General features: G+C 39.3%; 2 protein-coding genes and 1 pseudogene across 2 annotated transcripts in view; 1 reads left to right on the top strand and 2 right to left on the bottom strand.

Annotated features, from left to right (window-relative positions):
* The window catches only part of LOC138391993 (protein phosphatase Slingshot homolog 2), a 37210-nt gene extending 29180 nt beyond the window's left edge, over window positions 1-8030 (bottom strand). The window contains exons 1-3 of the mRNA XM_069482199.1: window positions 7830-8030; window positions 3597-3690; window positions 3334-3462 (exon numbers count right to left, since the gene is read on the bottom strand). Coding sequence (XP_069338300.1) covers window positions 3334-3462; window positions 3597-3690; window positions 7830-7981 — 375 coding nt within the window. The 5' untranslated portion in view covers window positions 7982-8030. The remainder of the gene's footprint in view (window positions 1-3333; window positions 3463-3596; window positions 3691-7829) is intronic.
* Window positions 8031-9731: 1701 nt separating this feature from the next.
* The window catches only part of SSH2 (slingshot protein phosphatase 2), a 66160-nt gene continuing 57443 nt past the window's right edge, over window positions 9732-18448 (bottom strand). The window contains exons 5-8 of the mRNA XM_069482200.1: window positions 12675-12743; window positions 11824-11889; window position 11499; window positions 9732-9785 (exon numbers count right to left, since the gene is read on the bottom strand). Coding sequence (XP_069338301.1) covers window positions 9732-9785; window position 11499; window positions 11824-11889; window positions 12675-12743 — 190 coding nt within the window. The remainder of the gene's footprint in view (window positions 9786-11498; window positions 11500-11823; window positions 11890-12674; window positions 12744-18448) is intronic.
* Window positions 13187-14084, top strand: LOC138391950 (mitochondrial import receptor subunit TOM40B pseudogene; annotated as a pseudogene).

Here is an 18448-nt window from a genome sequence, read left to right as displayed (position 1 = left end):
TGACTTTGCAGAAAATTAACACCACCCCTTGCAGCTAGGATAAGACCTCTTTTTCCATGCCAACTGCTGGGAAAACCGGCAGGGCAGAGACTTACTGGAGAAGAGATGGGGGTCTGGACATAGGATGTGGCGGTGGAAACAAAGGGAAGTCACCAAGGAGCACATATAATAAGATGTTTAAGACAACCTGTTCATGTACCTATTTTGTTGGGAAAGTGTTAACTTTCAGGATTCTCCAATTTGGAAGTTTTTCTTACCAAATAAGAAAAATATTCACAATGTAAAGAAAATGTCCACTCTCTAGAAAATAGAATTGTGTCTAAGGATGAAGAGATTTTCCTCTGTTCAAAAACATGTATGTATACAGATCAGGTGCAGTGGCTCATGCCTGTAATTCCAGCACTTTGGGAGGCTGAGACAGGAGGATCGCTTGAGACAAGTTCAAGATGAAAAAAAAAAAAAAAATAGCAATGATTTAAAAAAAATACATATGTAGATATGTATTTAAAAAGTAAAAAACTCTGTATGCTACTGTAATGGTGGATACACATCATAAATTTGTCCAAAACCAAAGAATGTATAACACCAAGAACGAACCTTAATGTAAAGTATGGACTCTGACTGACAATGATGTGCCAATGTAGGTTTATCAATTGTAACAAATGTACCACTCTGGTGGGGGATGTTGCTAATAGGGAAGCTATAGATGTGTTGGGGCAGGAGGTGTATGGGAAGAAAATCTCTGTATCTTCTGCTCAATTTTTTTTTGTTTTATTAAAGAGACAGGGTCTCGCTCTGTCGCCTAGGCTGGAATGCAATGGTGTGATCAGAGCTCACTGTAATCTCAAACTCCTGGGCTCAAGCAATCCTCCTGCCTCAGCCTCCCAAGTAGCTAGGACTATAGGTGTGTAACACCGGGCCTGGCTAACCTTCTGCTCAATTTTGCTGTGAACCTAAAACTGCTCTAAAAAATGAAGTCCATAGATCACACACATATGTGTGTGTGTGTATGTGTGTGTGGATAAATAAACACCTATGTATATATAAATAGAAAAGTAAAAATGACTGGAAGGCAATATTATATAACAAATGGAACAGTGATTACCTGTCTTGGTGATGATTAAATGTAATAATTTATTGTCTTCTAAAATTTTCTACAATGGACACAAATTATTTTGTAATAAGAAAAAAATTGAGAAGAATATGCCTGAAATCATATCATGAAATCACAGGATTAATCTATTGGTACAAATACCCAAATGCATTTGTAGTTGATTAGGGAAATGAAATTTCAGGGGAATTAGATTGTTCTTTTTGCTTAGAGTAGTATTAAAAGTTGCTTATGTGCCCTAAAATATATCATTTGAGAAGGGGATAGTTTTTGAGTGGGTGGCATCAGAGACACAGGGAAGTATGTCTGAAATAAAACAGGGTGACCAGTCAGAAATTAATTGTATTTGATATTTATCATGTCTATATTCTTTTAGGTGTTCAAATCCAAGTTCAATGGGAAAATGACTTCCAAGTTTGGTCATTTTCTAAAACGAGCTCTTTTTGGCTACAGGCATTTGCCCTTCATAAAAATTAGGCTACATGGAGACAGTTGCGGGCACGGCCTACTTGAATGAATGATTCATAAGTTTTCTATAGATAACACAAAGATTCTTTCCGATAAACAAGAGCCAGATATATTTGAATCCTTGTGGAAGTATACACAAGAAACAACGAAGCCAGGTGCCTTACAACGGAAAAGCCAATGAGAGTTTTGCAGTATGATTTATATCCAGAAATAGCAACGCATATCACATACTAGTCAATTTGAGTAACGGAAAAGAAGTTCCCCTCCCAGCACACAGCTTTTCATGAGTAATTTCATAGCTATATACCACTATGACTCACTCTAGAGACACATATACTCTAGAAAGTGTCAACTAGTTATTTCAGGGCACAAGCCTTCAGTGACACAAAGACTGCTGCATGAAATAAACTCTTGAATATTCAGAGTGAGGTGATCCAGTTTAGTCAGTTCCTGTGCATTTATTCCTCTTCTCTCCTGTTTCCCAGCTTCTAATCATTTCACAGTTTACAAGTGTCCTTGCCAGAGAAAGGAAGTGAAATTCAAACTAATTGATTTAGTTCCTTGTTAGCCTTTTTGGTCAAAGTGTTAAAGTGGACACAAAACAAGGTTTTGGCATTTTCCAATGATTTGAACTATCCTTGTTAAGCTTGTTCCCATTACTGGGTAGAGATAAAAACTAGAACTCTTTAACATATGAGAGAAAAGGATTTTAGAAGCTTTTCCCAGTCCATCTGTCAGAGAGGTCTCCTTGGGCTAATTACAAGGTCACTGAATGTTCAGGAACCATGAGGAACAATTTTTAGTCCCTAACTTTTTGGCAATCACAAAAGTATTTGGGGTACTCAAAATATAGCTACAAGGTTTCATATGTTTAAAAGTCCAGTAGTCCCTGTCTCTCAGTTATAAGCAGCTCTTGCTTGCTCTGCTCAGATACATCAGATCTTAGACACATTTGCAGATTTGAAAGAGTGACATTAAAGGATCATCCTATTTGGAAACACTGTATATAACTACTGTGGACTGGTATGATTTTGAATTTAAGTATTATGAGAAGTAGATAAAATATTTAACAACCTAGGGGAAGAAAAGCTTGATTTGTAGCATTTGCTAATTTGCTTGGTGTTAATATTCCCACCACAGTAAGTTTGTGTTTTGGGGGGGGGAGCAGGGAGGAAGACAGAGTCTCACTCTGTTCCCCAGGCTGAAGGCAGTGCAGTGGCCTGATTATAGCTCATTGTAACCTTGAACTCCTGGGCTCAAGCAATCCTCTTACCTTAGCCTCTCAAGTAGTTGGGACTACAGGCACATGTCACCATGCCTGGCTTATTTTGTGTATGGAAGAGATGGAGTCTCACCATGTTGCCCATGGCTGGTCTCAAACTCCTGGCCTCAAGAGATCTTCCTGCCTCGGCCTCCCAAAGTGCTGGGATTACAGGTGTGAGCCACCGTGCCAGGCTCCCACCATAATAAATTTTAATCTACCAGCTTGATGTTACCAAATGAGGACTTGGGAAGAAATGAGCAGTAGTACACCATTACATAACATTTCCACTATATAATAGATGTAAATAATCTTAACAGCACAGATAATATTAAAATTGATAAAATAGGAAGTAATATGATTTGAGTACTTATTACCTTAGTTTTTAATATAAATTACATTTTATTTAAATATAATAAAATTTAACAGTGCCCTCCCAAGATTGCATATGGGTTAGCGTCAAGATATCACTTAAAGTGGCCCCACAACTTACCAAGAACACATGCTCAAATATCTGTGTAGGGCTATCCATCTGACCAAGGATCACTATCATTTCATTATCTATAAATTCCTTGAATTCCCGCAAGTTGCACACCATTTGCATTTCCAACTCTGTTCGGATCTGAAACAAAGATGACATACTGTACTAATCTCTGTAAAGTCCTTCTGTGCTTTCAACCATGCACCATTTTTAGCCCCACACCTATTGTTATCCCGCTCCTAGCCTAGGAACAACGAGGACTCAAGGTCTCTTACCTCTTTAGATGTAATGTTCTCCAAATCCTTCTGCATCATAATCTCCCTTAATTTGGTTTTAATTAGCCTTTCTGTTCGCTCCCGTTCAGTTGGTCTGAGAACAGAGAGAAATGATGATTTCTCTTAAGCAGGAATTTGACTAAGTTAATAAATGTACCATTTGATTATGTTTCCAATTTGGCAAGCCCTGCCTCTCTCTATTGCCCTCAAATTTATATTGTAGAGGTATAGCAAAAGAAAATTATACTTTTAAAAGCTTATTTTCAGAATGTACAGAATGTAAACATATAGAAACTATTACTTGAAGAGGTTATAAGTGTCTAAAAGTCCTTAAATACATTCATGTGAAGGAGCAGAGACGAATTGGGTATACTGAGTATAATACTTTAATGGAGGACCATATTCATACTTTTACCTTCAAGTACCTCTGGGTATCACTTAATGAACTAGAATATCAAGCTGGGCAGACCAGTGGTACGTCTCACTATGGAACTGGGTCTTCTCTGTAGCTTCAAATGCCACCCTATGCTGATTATTCATTGTTATCGTTCTAGAAAATGGGAAGAGTGATCTTGCCTTCTTCAGTAAGGCAAATTCTCTTACAAAATGGGTTGTAGGGATCAACTACCTAGAGTCCTTTTATCCAAGATGCTTTCCCTTTCATGACAACTTTCACAATATCTCTGTGAAACTGTTATCCTCACTTTACAGATAAAGGAAACAAACAGCTGAAAAGTTAAATGACATGCTGATAACCACATTGCCAAGAGAATCAGAACTCTCAGCTCAGCCTAAGACTCTGCCTTCAGGATTATGTTGCTTCTCCTAGTTTTCAGGTTCTCTTATAAATAAAATTACCCATTGAACTTTAATATGAAATCCACCTAGGTAGCTGACTCTCCAGTTACTAGAAAGGTATTGTTTCAATGTAACTGAATGCTTCTCTCTAAAAACATTATTTCATATTATGCAGAATTTGAGTGAGGCTGACAGAGAGCACTTTCTATCTCATTTTTCCCTGTTACCTACTGAAGAAAGGTATCTGCTCTGTACCTCCTTATTTGGAGATGGAAATGGACTAAGCCTTCAGGCATCCTGCCTGCCCTTGCTGCCTACAGCCTTATCACTGGCTGCAAAAATAGCTTCAGTAATCTCCAAAGATGGATGCTCTAACTCCACAACCTTGGGGCTCCCCACCAGTTGGTCTCTTAGTTTCTCATAAACCCTACAGAATATAGATAGTACCTGTGCTATTTCCCTTCAATCAGCCAAGGCATCCCTCTCTTAAATAGGATTAAAAGTTTTATCCATGCTTCCTTTTCCCTAGACACAGGTAATGGTAGAAAGTAAATGTATAATTTCAGTTTTCCATTAAAAAGAAACAGTGGTAAAAGGAAATCTTAGCACCTGTGTGCATGGATTAGATTCCCTAGTTCCTAAGCAATCTTTCCCTCAATCCCTCACACTTGTTTGAGACACAATGGTTTGGTAGCAGACAAATCTACGTTTTAATCCCAGACCTGCTACTTACTGGTGGTGTGACTTTGAACAAGTTTCTTCTCTTCCCTAAGCCTCTGTTTCCTTTTCTATAAAACAAAGACAGGAATAATACTTGTCTCAAGATATTCTTTCTTTTTTTAAGAGACAGGGTCTTGCTCTGTCATTCAGGCTGGAGTACAGTGGCCCAATCATAGCCCACTGCAGCCTTGAACTCCTGGGCTCAAACAATCCTCCTGCCTCAGTCTCCCGGAGTGCTGAGACTACAGGTGTGAGCCACCATGCCTGGCCTCATGAGATTCTTAGAGTTAAATAAGATACTATAAAATGCCTGGCATAGCATCTGATGTAGAGTGGAGGCACCATATATGTATATTCCCTTCTTCCCCCACCCTTCCTTGGATTTCAAAATATAAACTATTCATAGTCGGGCACTTAAGTCCATTTGGCACACATTATCCCTATATTCTCAGCATTCTTTTATAGGCTTTTCTAGTCAACTTCAGGAGGAAGAGGGAATGGAAAAAGCATTACAACATATAAGCACAGCTTTTCCTCTCGATTTTGCTGGAGAAAAATTTGGAAAATACATAAAAATAGAAAGAAAATTAAAATCATTGAAAATTCCTCTACCCAGAGATAGTTATTATTGATACTCTGGCCTACAGTTTCCACATATTCTTTTTGTATGAATAGATAGACAACCGTTTATTAAACACATCTTAAAATTGGAGTTATACTGTACACACTAAAAACTAACATTTAATGAGCTTCTACCATGTGCCAGGGACTATTTTATGTTTTTTTGCATAGAGATGTAGAGAGATTATGAAGAATTTTATTTTTCTGTGTGTGTGTGTGTGTGTGCTTGTGTAGTTTCCAAATCTCTAATAAAATCAGGAAAAATGAGAAGAATTTTCTGTCTCTCATGTAAATCTGGTTTAAAATGTGCTTTTCTGAGCTAGATCAGACATCCATTCCTCTGAAACACATCAACAGCATGAAGTCACCAATAAAATTTACCATGAATCCTTATCACTTTAGTTGCTGTGAGATCTTGAAAGGAGCAGGGCTACTGAAAATGAGGTCTTAGCACCAATAAAACCCTATTCAGAGAAGATTCCATCGCTTTCTTGATTGTTCCTTTCACACAATTCTTGGAAATTTTACCTTTTCTTGTAAAAAGCATTTATTAGATTATCTAAATTACACCTTTAACACATTTAACTAGTGTGAGTATTTAACTCACACTAGTTTTGAGCCTGGGGCCTCTCGAAGCATTTATAACTATAGTTGGTTAGTGTAAATCTTACTTGTTGATGTTCTTATTATTACAATTAATACTCACAATTTAACTGCATATAACTCACACACAGAAAATAAAAATAACAAATTTTTCATTAAATTGGAAAGGATCCTTTTGTTTTCAAAGTTTTTATTCCATTTTTGTAATAAAACATTGTGGCTCCACAGAAACAAAAAATTTTTTTTCTAGTGTGGCAGTCAGTGTGTTAAAAAAAATCATGAAATGTTTTGGCACAACTTTAGGATTCAGAGGGAGAATCCTGTTTGTAAGGTCAGACAGTAAGTAGCTACTCTTCTTTCCCAGTTGTAGAATACCTTGGAATGAAGAAAGATCAACTCAGAGCAAAATAAACCTCCTGATTAATTGCCAAAGCAGGAACTAAGTGTAAAAAAATTTCCAAAGGAGTCACAAAAGTTTTAACACATAGACCAAAAAGGAAATAAACATCAACTCCACACCTTATGCCTTTATCCAACTCACAGTACACTAGGGAGAGTAAATAAAATCTTATTGACAAGGATTTTATAAGACAAAGATAGAGTAAGATAGCTGAATGATAAAATATTTAAAAAATATTTTTTTAAACTTTAAAAGTAGCTTGACATTCTTTTAAATTAACTGGAAGCATCTTGTTTTCTTAAGTATTATAAACATCCCTCTAAAAGCTTCTCTATGTCATCAATTTGCTTACCAAATGCTTCTTTCACAAATAATGAAAATACAAACTTCAGCCTAACTCCTTTAAACTCAACTTTCAAACTAGTGGAATCTGAATAATGGAATTTTATGGTATTGCATTTCTGTTTCTTAATTTTCTTTTTTGAGACAGAGTTTCACTCTGTTGCCCGGGCTAGAGTGAGTGCCGTGGCGTCAGCCTAGCTCACAGCAACCTCAAACTCCTGGGCTCAAGCGATCCTACTGCCTCAGCCTCCCGAGTAGCTGGGACTACAGGCATGTGCCACCATGCCCGGCTAATTTTTTCTATATATACATATTTTAGTTGGCCAGATAATTTCTTTCTATTTTTAGTAGAGACGGGGTCTCGCTCATTGCTCAGGCTGGTCTCGAACTCCTGACCTCGAGTGATCCACCCGCCTTGGCCTCTCAGAGTGCTAGGATTACAGGCGTGAGCCACCTCGCCCGGCCTCTTAATTTTCTTAATTTATTTTTTTGTCTTACTTTTTTATTTTGGTATTGCATTTCTTGACTATGAAAACTCTATTGTGTCCAGGAGTGAAACTCCTCAGGCCTTTGCAAGCAACAGAAAGAACAGGATTCTTCATCTGTGGCAGGTATGTTGTATAGACAATGACTAACATCACTAGGTAAGATTAATTTCCCAAGAGCAGAAATTAGGTAGGAACATGCTTCCTATGACTCCCTAGGACCCAACAGAGAGGACTTCCATAATCCTGGGCAAACTGACTTACATGTCTGTGAAGAGAGTTGGCGAGTCGGGCCGATGGGACTGCACATCCTGCATAGCATTCCATTCATTGACTGACGATTGATCTGAGTTGATATGGCTCTCATAGTAACTCACCCAGGTGAGAAAGAGGCTGCCTGGGTAGTAGTTATGCATTCTGGCCACTTCACAAGCCTTGTGTAAACTCTGTAGGGCAGACCTGAAAGATATGCTGGGAAATGAGCACTGTAGCACTGTGGGGTACCAAAGGCCAATAATCCATATGTATCCCAAACTCTTCTAATTTTTAAATTCTATAAAATTGACTTCTAGAAAATCCACACCTTGAAATTCAAGATTCTCCAATCTAATTATACCAGCAATACACTAGACATTTGCTGAAAGATATGATGCATCTTTAAGGTAGAGGAGAGGGAAGGGGAGGAAGGAGAACTGACAACTCACCAGTTAGAAAAAAAATAGGTTCGGGTACCTATGGAGCTCATGATCTTATAGTTGTGGTGGCTGTGTTTTATCATTAGAAAGCTCAACATCTCAATAATTTACTATATTAAGATTTCCTTCCCTTAGCACAGAATCATGTTACAGCACACATTCCCTATTACTCTTAGAGGCTCCACAAAAATCACATAGATAGAGGTCATTAAGCCTTAAGGGCATGTCCTTTAATGTGCAGCAAATACTGATCTAATGAAGTTTTCCATTCTTGCTGCCTTAGCCTCCTAGTCTCTTTAAACCATTTATTCCTACGTATGAGCTACTTTCTAAGAACAGCTCTGGTTATTCTGAGACTAATTAAATCTTTGACTCTGAACTCAGGAACCCAAGAAGGGTAAACAGAACCGAAAAGTACCTTTTTGGTTATATACCTTGGAAAAGCTTAAACCAAAAATGCTAGGAAGTAAGTTATACAAGTGCAAGGACTTTTCTATGTTTTGTTTACCGACGTATCTCAAGTGCCTAAAAGAATGCCTAGTTCATAGTTGGAGCTCAATTAGTGCTTGGTGAGTGAAATGTCTTATTAGCTATAAACTAACGTCTTTCTCCTAAGAGAAAAAGATAGTATGAGAGAATTCTATGGTCAATTCATTTACATCTTTTTCTTAAAAATGCCCTTTTAAAAAATTTTCCCTCATAACAAAAGTGATCCATGCCCACATTAGAAAATTAGGGACCTCAGATAAAAGGCAGAAATATCCACTGTTAAGGTTTTAGTATAGTATAGGTCTTTCTACCAGACATTTTGCTTATGTGTAGATTTTTTTTTTGTTTGTTTCCAGAGACAGGGTCTTGCTCTCTTACCCAGGATGGAGTGCAGTGACCTGATCTAACTCACTGTAACTTTAATCTCCTGGACTCAAGTAACCCTCAGTCTCCCAAGTAGCTGGGACTACTAGTGCACCCCACCATGCTTGGCTAAATTTTTTTTTTTTTTTTTGTAGAGTTGGGGTCTTGTCATGTTGCCCAGGCTTGTTTCCAACTCCTAGCCTCAAGCGACCCTCCCACCTCAGCCTCTCAAAGTGCTAGGAATGCACAGATCTTTAATAAACAAATATATGACCACATTCTGGTATACCATTTATAACATGCTCTTTTATAATACTTTATAGTCTGTCACCAACATCTTTCCATGTCAATATTCTTCAACTAGATCATTTTTAATTGTTGTATAATATTCAATAACAGATATGTCATAATTTAACTAATTCCTATTTTTCAGACAGTTAAATTGTTTTTCATTTTTTGCTATTATTAGAGCACTGAAAAAATTCTTATAGCTAAAATCTTTGCACATATCCATGGTTATAACCTTAGTGTAAATTCTTAGAAGGAGAATACTAGGTCAAAGGCCATGGAAAATGATAAGGCATATTGGCAAATCACTCTCCAGAAAGGTTGTTTTAGTTCATTCTTCCACCAATAGTACAAGGCAGTGTCTGTTCTTTGAATCCTTGTCAATCTCCTATAATAATTTAAAATTTAATAATGTAAATAAATTTTTTTTACCAATTTAATAAGGGAAAACTGTGCCAGTCCATTTTTATTAGGAAAACAGATTTTTCCTTAAAACAAACGTGCAGAATCTTTTAAAAATGCTTTCTATTTATTGCCTGGGGCTGGGGGAGAAAAAAGAAGAAGAAGAAAAAAAGCTTTCTATTACTTAAAGTGATCCAAATTCTCAGAGCAAATTTCAATTACAATATACAGATTCAAAGGTAAGGGCCAGCTTAGTGTAATGTACAGGATGCTCAAGGCATGTTTTCTTCATTTAGGAAACATGTGCTTCAAAAGCGTATGCCATAGAGCCTGGCACAACTACCCTAAAATACACTCACAGCCTAGTCACCCTCACATAGTTCAGGTGCACGGGAGTGGGAGGCTGCAGTATCTATCTTCCTGTGAAGGAAACACCTGGTCTAAATGCTGCTTTGATCCATATATCATCTATTTTTTTTTCCTGTGGCTTTTCAATTCACTACTCCCCATGAGGTACACCAAAAAAGCTCATTCTGTGATAAGCTAACAGAGCTAGGACTAGTCAGTTTACTTTAGAACATCAAAGCTTGATCTAAAGTTATTACTTGAATTAAGACTGCCTTGTACTTCTCCCAAAATATACCTGAAAACACTGTCGTTTATGGTACTTACTGCTGCTTAGTTTTACTCAATACTTGGTAATAGATAAGTCAGTTGCCTTTAACTGAGCCTTAGACAAAGAAGGTCATAAGTTTTTCCATGAGAAATTTACCTATAAAATACGCCCTAAATCTAAAAATCTGGTTTAAACACAGGACCTGAAACTCTGTCCTGCCTCAGTTACTGCAGGAAACCATAAGACTGTTAATTGTTCAGTGAGTCTTAAGACTCCACCACCTCAATCCTATTAATTCTGTTATTCAGGAGTAGATTATCTCCCTGGAGTCCTTTTTAGGCTCTTTTATTTCTTATTTTGCTTGCCTTCTGTCCATTCCACTCCTGAAGGGCACTTCTACAGAACAGGCAGCTGAATGAGAAACTGAAATTCAAATCCTTCACCTGTGGATGGATTCTGAATCATAGTCACATCATTCCCTGGTTATATTAGATCATTTTCTATATAATCTGGAATAAGAGAATAACAGTCTAAATATAAGAAATATTCTCAGGCCAGTTATGTAACCTCTCCAAGCCTCAATTTTCTCATCCATCATAAGGGGTTTAATAACACTATTTTTGGGGGGGGTTGGTGTGATGATTAAATCCAGGTAAAGCACCTGGAACAAAGCCTGGCACAAAGTAAATAACCCAAAAGTGTCCATATACCAGCTGATGGTTATTAACAGCCACAGTATTTTCTCTAGGCTTTATTTGCATTATGCAAATAGCTACCAGCAGTTTAAATGGAAATTTATCTATCTATAAAGTAACTCTGTCAATACTATCCCTGATTACCCTATGAAATTTAAAGTTAGCCTGAGCACAAGTAAAACCCTAACTCTACCAAAAAAAAAAAAAAAAAGAAATAAAATAAAATAAAATAAAATTAGCCAGGCATGGTGGCACACCCCTATAGTCCCAGCTACTGGGTAGGCTGAGGCAGGAGGATCCCTTGAGCCCAAAAATTTGAGGTTGCAGTGAGCTATGATGATGCCACTGTACTCTTGCCTAAGTGTACAGGGTGACAAAGTGAGACCCTGTCTTAAAAAAAAAACGAAACGACAAAAAAATGTGTCCTATAAAACCGTTTCAACCAAATATCTGATCCATTAAGTCTCTTCCAGAGCCTAAGAATATTTCCGAATTTTACTTGTTCACTAATGCTGATGGCCTTCTACTGTAACAATTTGAATATTGCACTTCTAGATCATCTTTATGATGGCTACATAAACAGATCACACAATTTTATACACAAACATCATACAACAGCATTTTCTTAGTGAATTATACCATTTCAAATGTTTCTCACAAAATATTGCTTCATTAAACAACTTTTGTAGAGATATCAAAAGTCATCTTACCACATTGCCTGCACAGATACAGGTTTGAATATGTGAACTCTGTTATCTGTTGATACGCTGAACCCACTAAAGATAAAAAGAGAACAAGACAAAAATTCACAAATGAGGGGAAGTTATTTCAGTTGTGAGTTTCAAAGGATGTTTCCCAGACTAGCAACAGCTGGTTCAGTAGAAGGAATCATCAGGCACCTCATGCAGAAGTTAACTAGAGCATAAGACTTAACTGAAAAGCTTCAAAAAATTGTCTGATTTTATGTACCAGGAAAAATGAATGGATTCCCACATTGGAGTTAGGGAATTAAATGCAGTTTCCTAGCTGCAGCTTTGGACAAGCTGTTCTGTATATTTCTATTTGGAAGTCTTGAGGGTTCTTAGTAAACCTGACCCTGGTTTTATAAACTGGAGCAAATGTCTTGGTCTCTTGGGGACACATTCTAAAAACACCAGGAGGTGGGGGTGGGGAGTCATTGGAAGGAACTGGCACAGGAGAGGAGTTATACTGTAGGCTGACAGCTGGCAGTAATGGCAAGAGGTTATTTGAAACAGGACATGTCATCCTTTGGGAGAGCATTGCAACAGTCCCACATGCTCAGATTAAAGAGTGAGCCAACAAATTAGTTCTTCCTTGTCTGGATTCCTAACATAGGCTAGAAGAACAGAAGTGAGAGACCCTGGCAAGTTGTATTTTTACTCTGCTTTACAAAACAGAAGTTTAAAAGGACTCATTGAGCTGCTAACATGATAGCTCAGCTGGGCACACTGGACCTCCCTTTCAGCTGAATCAATGGGCACTAAGATAGAACCCCACCCCCCTGGCTTTCTGTAGGAGAATAAAAAGGAAAAGCTCTTACCCATCACCATCCAAATGAATTAGAGTGTCACTCCAGAGAGGCAGGACTAAGCCCATGGTACAAGTGCTACTGCAAGACAAGAAATTGTCCATAAATTACTTCTTGTTATTCTGGGAAGCAGTCTTTTGCTTATTAACTCTTACAACACAAAGAATAAATCCCTAAGCTCTAAATTCTAACATAAATGTTATAGTGGGAAAATTTTCCATCTTATTACTATTAATCCCATGTATGTCCCCAAGAGCTGCTTTAAAGAGATGGTTAGTCAGTTCCTTATATATTTATCAAAGAAAACTTACTGATCACTCAAGATTGCTGCCCCTGTGAAGATGACCAGGGTGTGCCAGAGAGAAAGGGCAGCACAATGGTCTGACATGGTCTAGCGTTGGACCATGTGAAAGTTTCTAGAATAGGGAAGCTGGATGATGGGGAGTGGGACTTGCGGTGGGTAGAGGGAGCAATAGCATCCTTCCCCAGGCTGACTTCAGCCCCTCCCCATCCTCTGGATTAAAATGGGGAATACACTGGGCCTGACACTGATGGGGACTTTGCCTCTGCTCAACCCTGGAAGCTTTGATGAGCTGCATCGGCTATGCAAAGATGTATTACCAGCACAGATGGAGGGAGTTAAGCCCACTGTTAACAAGGTTCTGAGCAGCCATTTCCAGGTGGCTGACACTGTACAGGAGTGCAGTGGGCTGGATGGGCTATCACCTCCACCTGGCCTATGCAGGGGACTGGCAGCTTAGCCCCACTGAGGCGTTCCCCACTGTGGTAGGCGATATGGACAGCAGTGGAAGCCTTAATGCCCAGGTTCTGCTCCTCTTGGCAGAGCAGCTCCTAGCTAAGACTGTCTTCCAGATGTAGCAAGCCAAGTTCTTGACATGGCAGTTTCATGGAGAGTATCAGGGAGATGACTACACAGCCATTCTGACCCTAGGAAATCCTGACCTGATTGGGGAATTGGTGATCATGGTTGCTTACTTCCTGCAGAGCCTCACTCAAAAGCTAGTGCTGGGAGGAGAGCCAGCTTATCACCAGTGACTGGGTGAAGAGGGGGTCATCTTGACAGTGGCTGGGAAACACTTGGCTGTATACTGGGTAGCTGCCTTGAATGTGGGATCAGGCAGAGGCCATGCGAGTGATTACCACCGGGCAAATGAACAGATTCAGGTTGGAGTGGAGTTTGAAGCAAGCACAAAGCTACATGACACAATCTTCTCCTTTGGTTACCACCTGACTTTGCTCCAGGCCAACATGGTGTTTAGAGGCTTGGTGGATAGTAACTGGTGTGTAGGTGCTATGCTGGAGAAGAAGATGACCCCCCTGCCTGTCACACTAGCTCTTGGAGCCTTTCTTAATCACTGGCACAACAGATTCCACTGTGGCTTCAGCATCACTGTGAGCTGAGGTTGTCCCAGAGCCAGTCTCCACAGCAGCTGGAACCTCTGAGTCAGGTGCCCTAGGGTCAGAGACTAGGCCCGTCTCCAGAGCCCACCTTGCTGGGTGACCTCTAGGTCCCAGGAGCAGAGAGGGGGACGGGACTATGCCTTCTTCAGAACTGGAGCTGCCACAGGGACAAGTGAGGCAGTAGTTTGAGGCTCCAAACTCTACCACCAGCTCCACTATCATCTTCCCCGTGCTCTGTGGCTCTGGACTAAGGGAAGAGGATTAAAGAGTATGTTTAGCTAAATTTCTCTTTTGCCCCGCTTCTTTCTTCATTTACTTTTGGTTAATCCTGCATGGGATTATTAGTTTATCACCCTGTTTTCCATTCTAGAGCCTCCCAAGGCTCGGAAAGTAGAGCTGAAGGGCTAAATCTCTGGCCTCAGAAAGCAGGGTCCATCCATTCCCAGAAGGAGCTTCTTTACCTCTTAGCTCTGAGGCTCCCTCCTTCTGCATCTTCTGTGCTTCCAGAAAACAACTTTATTCCCATGGTCACCCCCTGCTACCCCCATGACTGTAAGAAGAGGCAGTTACTGTTTTAGTATTTCATCACAACCACTGGGCTCCCTTTCTATTGGGCCCAATCTTTGGTCCCAGCATTTTTCTCTTTCTGGTCCAGTGTGTGTCAGGTAAGCTCGGGAAGGGGGTGAGCCTAAGCCTCAGCTGCAGATCTCCTGGAGCAGGGGCATCATGGCAAGCAATCCCTGGATGCGGTACCTGAATGCGCTGTTAACGCTCTGGAGCTCAGCTAACAGGCCCAGTAGCTTTGTGTACAAAAACTTTTGAAAAGGCCGGGCTCGGTGGCTCACGCCTGTAATCCTAGCACTCTGGGAGGCCGAGGCGGGTGGATCGCTCAAGGTCAGGAGTTCGAGACCAGCCTGAGCAATGAGCGAGACCTCGTCTCTACTAAAAATAGAAAGAAATTATCTGGCCAACTAAAATATATATAGAAAAAAAAAATCAGCTGGGCATGGTGGCACATGCCTGTAGTCCCAGCTACTCGGGAGGCTGAGGCAGTAGGATTGCTTAAGCCCAGGCGTTTGAGGTTGCTGTGAGCTAGGCTGACGCCACGGCACTCACTCTAGCCTGGGCAACAAAGCGACACTCTGTCTCAAAAAAAAAAAACAAAACAAAACAAACTTTTGAAAGAAGTAGCGGGGTTGCCAGGAAAATGGGAAGGGAAAAAAGGCAGCTGGGAGTCTTGCCTTGAGGCCCTGATCCCCTAATTGTCCCTCAGTGAAGCTAGGTCTGAACATTAGAGAAAATCATGCTCTAGTATGACAAGTTTATCAAAGGTCCCAAAGGACCCCCAGGGGGTCTCTGTCTCACACCGTCTTCTTTTATCATGCCCAGTTTTTCCTGAACCCAGAGCTCTAATGGCCAAGTGTGAAGAAAGCTCCAGACTTAGCCAGAACTTCAACCATATGGAATCTGAGGGTCTGGCCTTCTAGAACAGGTTCTAGAAGGTGGGTATGTTCTATGATATAAAGCATCCCCTTTCTGGCCAAACTGGCTCATGAAAGAAGTGGTGCATACTTCAAAGCCTGGAAAGATCATGGACTACTGAACCAGGAACTGGCTTTGGCCATGAAATTGTAAATGACCATAACACTTCAAGGGAAATGAAAAACTGAAGGAATTGGCCCAATGGAGAGGGCGAGGAAGGGCCACAGGACAAGAGTGAACAAGATTCTTAAAAATCTGTTTAGTCTGGAGAAGGTGGACTGACGAGATGATGGATGTCATCAATCTCAGGAATGTGATTATACAAAGCCTGTGAGCTACTACTTTGCATCTCTCCTGAATAAAAAAATGTGGAAAAACTGAGATTAAAAAAAAGAAAGCAAATTTATTGACTGAGCTTCCTACATTGCCATCTTGGTTGTCATCTTGCAAATGGCCACCATCTAAAAAATCCAGGTGATTGCTGCTGACTTGCATTTGGCAGGTCTCAGCCCAGGATACAGCACCCAATCCAACTCCAAGAATTAATTCTAATGTCAAGAACTATTGCTGGTTGCTGAAGAGCTTGGAGTATGCGATTTGCTTAATTCTAATTCTGAGGTTTACAAAGATTTATTAAATACTAGAACACACTCAATAGTCTAAAAGGGAAAGGGAATAAGAAAATGTAAAGAAGTAATTGTTAGCAGCTTGTGATCAAATCAGAGAGATAAAATAGACACAACATAACCTAAATAAATAAAATAGTCCTTGGTGACTGTGCACTGAACTAGCATTGCTGAAATGTAGAGTTAATAGGAATATCAACAATGAAAAAAAGGGTAGCCCTAGTACTAAAATATTATTTCAATCACACACTAGCCCAGGAAGGAAACTGGCTTTGAGTTAACAGAACAGGTTGGTGTGGGAAGCCACAGACTCCTGACAGATCGTGCGCTCTATACAATATTTCTATAAACAACTGTAATCTACCTCAGATCATTGCCGCTTTCTCTTCTTAAGGCTGCCTGTGTTTTAAAAACCCTCTGGCCAGTCTCCCAAAGGCTCCTATACCCGCTCCATGCCAACGTATCTAGAAAGGCAGCACGGTGTTGTGGAAAGAACCTTGCACATGGGAGGTGGAACAGTGCAGTGTGGTTAAGAACATGGGCTCTGGAACCTGGGTTCTGGCACTAACTGTAGGATCTTAGGCAAATTAATTGCTTTGTACCCCAGTTTCTCCATCTGTAAGACTGGGATAAAAATATCTTCTTTGGTGCATTGTTTTGAAGATTAAATTAAGTAACACAAAAAAGTGTGTAACAGTGCCCAAAATATAACAGTAATTACCGTTATTGAGCATCGACTGTGCCAAAAGATCTGGCTGGGTTTGATCTCTTTCAGTAGTACAACTTCTTTTGACAAGTTATTTAACCTCTCCCTGCCTGAATTTCTTCACCTTACAATACAGATAACAAAACCTACCCTCCCAGGGTTATTATAAAGACTTAAAATATTTAAAATAAAACAATATATGTGAATGCATTGTCCTATAAAACAAATGTTGAATATGAATCTGTAGTGGGTGCTCTAATACCTCTGACAGTGATTTGGGGGATGGGAGAAGCACTACGCAAATGCTTTGGAAACAACATGAGGACTACTAAGCTTTAACTGCTGGAGTCACTGCAGGGCTAAAGAAGGCCAGCCCTTCGTTGGGCTTTCCACTATACTTGCTGGCCTGGGTTACTCAATACCCTCCTAGTGATTTCAGAGTTCAGGAGACTCAAATCAAGACTGGAATATCTTATTCACATTGGAACCCTGGAACCAAACACCAGAGGCACAGCTAATTTACCAGAGTCCAAGAGCAAGTAAGACAGATCCATCACAAGTTTTGTTGAGTAGATGAGGTGAGTGTACAAAAAACTTGTTTTGAAAATGGCTTCCCATGGTGAAGTAGGGTTATTTTTAAAGTAGCTTTTTGTTTTGTATTTAGTCAGTGCTTAGTCAGGTTCCTAGCAACAAGTATAAATTAGAGTAAAAATATGAAGGGTTGATAGCCTAGTAACAAATCTAGAAATGAAATAACTATAGAAGAAGATACAGATGCGCCAAAAGAGTGTTATCTATGAGCTTATGACCAGATGCCAGTTAACCTTTGGACAAGTGACACTGATATATAGGAACCAACATCACATTTTCAGCTTATATTCAGATCAGAATTTTTTTTTTTTTTTACATTAAGAAGTTAGCTTTTTCACAAAACAGGAAGTAAAGGCCTTAATTAGGCACACCTAGTATTTTTATTCAGTCTACCTATCTCATGAGATTTTTCTCCATTAAAGTATAGCTACTTATTTTAGTAAATATTCAACCCATTCAACGAATATTTATTTAGTGCCTACTATGTATTAGAAATTTCAAGGTGTTGGGGGTACAAAAAGAAATTAAAAAATAAAATGAAACCATGAAGCTCTATTATTTTATAACTCAAAATATATCCAATGCATTTTAGAAACAAAGGTAATACTATTTATTAAAAAATGTGTTACTTAAAACATAACACAATACTGGAAAAACTTGTAAATAGGCTAAATGAATTGGATGTAACATATCTTAAAAACTACTCTGTACTTGTTATAAACAATCTGGGTTCCACTTTGGCTTAATACTGTTTTGAAACATTTAACATTTTCAGATACGAAATGATACAAATTCCTTCAACAGCAACTGAGATAGAAATATTAGATTATCTGAGCACCAGTATTCTAAAGTGGGCATTTCTTTTACTGTCCAAGGGGCTCAATTCAAGCAGTGGATGTATGGGAATTTCATAATATCAAGTTTACCAAACAGAATGAAAACTAGTTTCTAGCTTTTCA

Source organism: Eulemur rufifrons, chromosome 9, assembly GCF_041146395.1.
Source record: "Eulemur rufifrons isolate Redbay chromosome 9, OSU_ERuf_1, whole genome shotgun sequence".
Classification (NCBI taxonomy): domain Eukaryota; kingdom Metazoa; phylum Chordata; class Mammalia; order Primates; family Lemuridae; genus Eulemur; species Eulemur rufifrons.
The sequence above is the reverse complement of the archived record's forward strand: the minus strand, read 5'-3'. Positions and strand labels throughout refer to the sequence as shown.